The sequence below is a fragment of the Mandrillus leucophaeus genome, unplaced genomic scaffold (assembly GCF_000951045.1).
Source record: "Mandrillus leucophaeus isolate KB7577 unplaced genomic scaffold, Mleu.le_1.0 Scaffold663, whole genome shotgun sequence".
In the NCBI taxonomy this organism is placed as follows: Eukaryota; Metazoa; Chordata; class Mammalia; order Primates; family Cercopithecidae; genus Mandrillus; species Mandrillus leucophaeus.
Window position 1 is genome coordinate 1,645,403 of NW_012107175.1, and position 4,711 is coordinate 1,650,113.

The 4,711-nt window shown below is 38.6% G+C and overlaps 1 protein-coding gene across 1 annotated transcript in view; it reads left to right on the forward strand.

Annotated features, from left to right (window-relative positions):
* Positions 1 to 4,711, forward strand: part of LOC105554912 (serine/threonine-protein kinase 32A-like) — a 102,372-nt gene continuing 97,661 nt past the window's right edge. The window contains exons 1-2 of the mRNA XM_012001553.1: positions 1 to 197; positions 4,203 to 4,350. Coding sequence (XP_011856943.1) covers positions 4,299 to 4,350 — 52 coding nt within the window. The 5' untranslated portion in view covers positions 1 to 197; positions 4,203 to 4,298. The remainder of the gene's footprint in view (positions 198 to 4,202; positions 4,351 to 4,711) is intronic.

A 4,711-nucleotide genomic window follows, 5' to 3' on the forward strand; every position in this document is an offset into this window, starting at 1 on the left:
CAGGTGCCTTCCCAGCCCAGCCCAGCTCAGTCTAGCGCAGCCCAGCCCAGGCTGGCGCTCGCAGCCGCCGCCGCTTCCAGGCAGATAGGTGCCTTTCCTTGCTCCTTGCTCTTGGAGTTCTTCTCTTAGCCCCTGCTCCCTGGATGAAAGCATCGCTCCGAGCCTCATGCGAGGAATGAAGGAAGAATCGAGACTAGGTGAGTGGTGGTCTAGATTTAACAAATAATAACAATAAACCTACAAACTAAGGGTACTGATGGGAAGCTAGGAAGTGCAAGGAGAAGAGAAGACAAAGGCTGCTGATCAAGGTAACTCACAAAACTAAATGCAGGCTGGGACCAATTCTAGCTATTTTGTACTCCACCCAGGTTTCCCTGCCTGGCACTGACTCATGTGCAGAGCCAGACAGACTTCAATAAATATTTGCTGGGTTGAGACAAGTGAGTGGAGGTGTTTCTGCTTGTCCTCCAGCATCTAAACAAGCAAAACCTAGCTGCCTTTGACGATGGCTTCATCTCCACAAGGACTTTTTCCCCCGGGACTTAAAAAATGTAATGTGTATTCACACAACGGACTGCTATGCAGCACTTAAAAAGCTAAAATCAGAACTGTAGGGATCAGCATGCCTATACCTAGATTTCAGAAGTATGATGGTAGATAGACGCAGCAAGATGCAAAATATATCCACTCTATCGCGCCATTTAGGTGACTTATTTTAAGACACTTGCCATGTTTGTAAAATCGTAGAACGGGGACTGTGAAATGTATATCACATCCGTGATTGTGGCTGTCTTTGGAAAGTGTGAAAGGGAAATCAATTGGACTTTAGGGTTAAAGTGGAAATAATATTTCCCTAAAATGTTTTAAAAATAAAAATGATGATATAAAGAGGACCAAATATAAACAATTGTTAATTGAGTGCTATTGGGCATTTTTCATGTTTTTTCCTGTATGAAATATTTCTTAAACTCTAAGACGTTCTGTTTTTCAAATGCAAACAAATAAGTTGTTTCTATGCACATTCGTGACGATGAAATCTAAAATGTTCAATCAAAAGTTGCAACTTTCTTGCATCGCCCCCTTTGTTTTCCAATCCTAGAAGACCACACCTCCTTATCTAGGGAGGCTTGGTGGTTAGAGAAGTTTACCTGTTGACAACCCCCAAATTACAGGCCAAAGATGAAAGGTTGGTATTAGGGAACTAGTTCCCAGTTAATCTGAAAATCAGCCAGGTCAAGGTAGACTCTGAAAACTCCCTGTGTTCCTGCAAGACAAATTTCTCTTCCTTTAACATTTCATATGCTTTGGATTTTCATTTTCATGGATGGTAGCTGTCCTCTTCACATCTCAAAACGATGCTTAGGTAACACTGCAGACTTAGCGCCAGCAGATCAGGAAGGGCTAGGGGTTTGGTAAAAGAGTCCTATAGCTCTATTGGGCTCTTCAGCAAAGTGGAAAGGATGTGTCTCCATTTTCCTGCCAGAGAATGGTAGATTTCTTTCTGAATATGAAAAAAAAAATCGAATTTGGTTATCCACATGGGACAGAAAATGAAAAATAATTTTAAACTGGATTGTGTATGTTAGGTGCAATGAAGAAGATACTAAACGACCACTCAGTAGTTCCAGCTGCTTCCACCTTCCCCAGACACACGCAAACATGGTTCCCTGTTTGCATATTATCTTCCCACTAAAAAATCACTGGGACCGTGGTGAACAAAATTGTCTGCACATCAGGATGATATTCTGAAACATGGAAAATTGCGATAATATTCCTTCCTCTTTCTCTTTCTGATTCGACAACTTGCAAGGTCAGTGCTTGGTATATCTTATGTTGCAGGATGATGGGCTACTTGAGAAAAACCTGAGGTGTGAAGATGTAAGAATGACAGGACTGGGGTGTGGTGTGAAAACTACATGTACTCAGGTTTTAAGTACAAAACAAAAGAGAATGTAGCCTCTGCCTGCAGTTAACAACTGCAATTCCTTAAAATTAATGTTCTCTTTAGGACCATTCATCTCTTTCTAGTGCCATCAGTGGTTCAGTCCTTACACTAACCCTCATTTGGATTATAAATGCAATAATAAAGCACAAGGCCGCCCCATTTGCTTCTCCCTAACTCACAATAAAACACTCACAATAAAAAGTGCATCCCACTTACTTCTTAACTCCCTTGTCCGCTGGAGTTAAACTCCTTTTGATTTTTTATCCTGGAGAAATGGTTGAGTTCTATCTTCCTGGGTCTCAATAATTCCTCTGAGCTTCCTTCAGCCACCTGTGACCACCTGTCCCTACCCACTCCCTCTCCCATACCATTTAATTGATTACTTCCTAATTGCTGACTCTCTTTGCTCTCTATTTAATGATTCTTGTTAAAGTCCATAAGGCATTTTGCCAGCAGTTGGCTTTTAGTATGAAAACTAGCATTTCCTTAATGAGTCTGCCTTCCAAATGAAGCGTTTACTTACATTTTCCTAGTGGGAAAATGAGCTTTTCTTCTACACTTGCTTAGGGGTTTCGTAAGTTCTTTTTCAATAACTCATCCTTAACACTTTCTCCAATTCTGCCTGTAATCGATATTCCCTTCACATGTAAACAGCTCAGGAGGAAATCAGCTATTTTAAAAAATATGCAATAGGGAAATTCTGCTACTCTTAGAAATAGCAGGAGCTAGCATTCATTCTTTGCATATGATGCGCTAGGCATTGTGCCAATTACCTTATATACATTGTCTCATTATCTGTAACCATGACCATATTTGTGCTAAGCATGAAATTTCCTTAAGCCAGATATCTGAGTAGAATTTTAAAATATTACTTTGTACAAAATCTAGACCTTTACTCCATTTTGGGGGTAGATCTGAAGATCTGGGCTTATGTTTCCATGTGGTGACAATCTATTTGATCTGAGTGCAATTACTTTATTTGGATGGAGCCAAAGTCACCATTGTCTACCCAGTGCACTAATGTTAAATGCCCAGTCTGGCTTACTCATTCGCGTCATCTGCCTGGCTCCTATAGGGATCCCAGCTTGTCACTCCTGAGGTAGACACTGTTATTTCCCCCACTCTAGAGGTGAGAGGTTAGGTAACTGGACCAAAGGCATTATCAGTGTCAGTTTTAGGACAGGAACACAGGATGCTGCCTCTCTTTACCATTATGTTTTAAAGTGGAGCAAAGCCATAAATATTTTTTTCACGATTTTTTCTTGTTCACACGTATCATTTAATTTGAGCCTCAGAGTGGCTAACAGTTTTGAGCACTTATGCTATGAAAATGTTTTGTGTACTGAGTCAAATGTATGCATATCGTACATTTATGTAACTCAATACATAGTTATATATAAATGTGATATAACATAACATACATATGATATAACAGAGTTATACATATATGTGTATTATTTAACTTAATATATAATGAGTTAAGTGTATGCATATCACACATTTATGTAGCTCAATACATTAAGAATTATATAATACAACACAGAGTTGATATATATAAATGTTACATATAAACATATGTTGATATATATTAACAGTTATATAATACAACACAAAGAGTTAATAATATATAAATACAACACAAAGAGTTATATATGTGTGTATTATACATTTAACTTAATATATAATGAGTTAAATGTATGTCTATCACATTCAACTCTCCATTGAGGAAAGGACCATTATCTTCTCCAAGTTCAGAAGAAGGAAAAAGAGAAATATATTGAAATTCAGCAATTTGCTGGTGTGGTCAAGTCCAACCCAGAACTTGCTTCTTTTACATTGTAGTACCCTCCAGGGTATGCAGAAACAGATAGCTAGTGCATCTTTATGACTAAAAAAGAAAGTTTTTGTTGTTGATCACCCAGTAACAAGAAAGTATAAAATCAGCATATTTTCTCAACAATATTTTTATTTTATAGTTGTTGAATAAAGTATCGCTGACTTCATTTTACACTTTCTACATACTTTGAAAAATATGTTGTTTTCCTCCCATTTTGTAAGTCTAGGTCTGCTGTTGATGAGCCATGCAGTGTGTTCTCCTGTCGCTTGATGTTTTCATTCTGAAATCATGGTTGGTTTTCAAACACAAAAGTTTTCACTACAGTGATACAGATGAGGTTTATGTTTCGGCCACAGTCTTATACTCAGGGTGCCTAGAGTATAGGATATTATTAGGATACTATTTCTTTTCCTGTCCTAGACATCCAACTAAGGCTTCAGGACATGTTTTGAGTGAAGATGGGTGTTTCTGCCAGGATAGTATAACTCAAGGATCCAGGTCTGGGCAGATTCAACCATGGGAGCCAACACTTCAAGCAAACCACCGGTGTTTGATGAAAATGAAGATGGTAAGAAATACGGGATAGTGGCATATAAAAAAATAGAATTTTGCAAAATTCAAGTATATGCTTCTAGTTTCATAAGTTAAGTATAAGCATTGTCTGTAGGGCCTTGAAGGAAAAAGGCAAAGCTGCGTGAGTGAGCCTGAGGACTTTGTAGGCTCATAGCTAGGTTTTACCTTCCACTTTCCATGGGACCTTTGGCAGCTTTCCTCATCTCCACTATACCAATGTCCTTTCTCCAAAATGAGCTGCAGTTTGGCATGTGGTGGATAATTAAATGATTTGTTTGTCCTCTGTGCTGTTCCTTGGCAGTTGAAGTTACCCCCATTGCTCATTGTTATAGAAAATATATTATCAACATGTACAT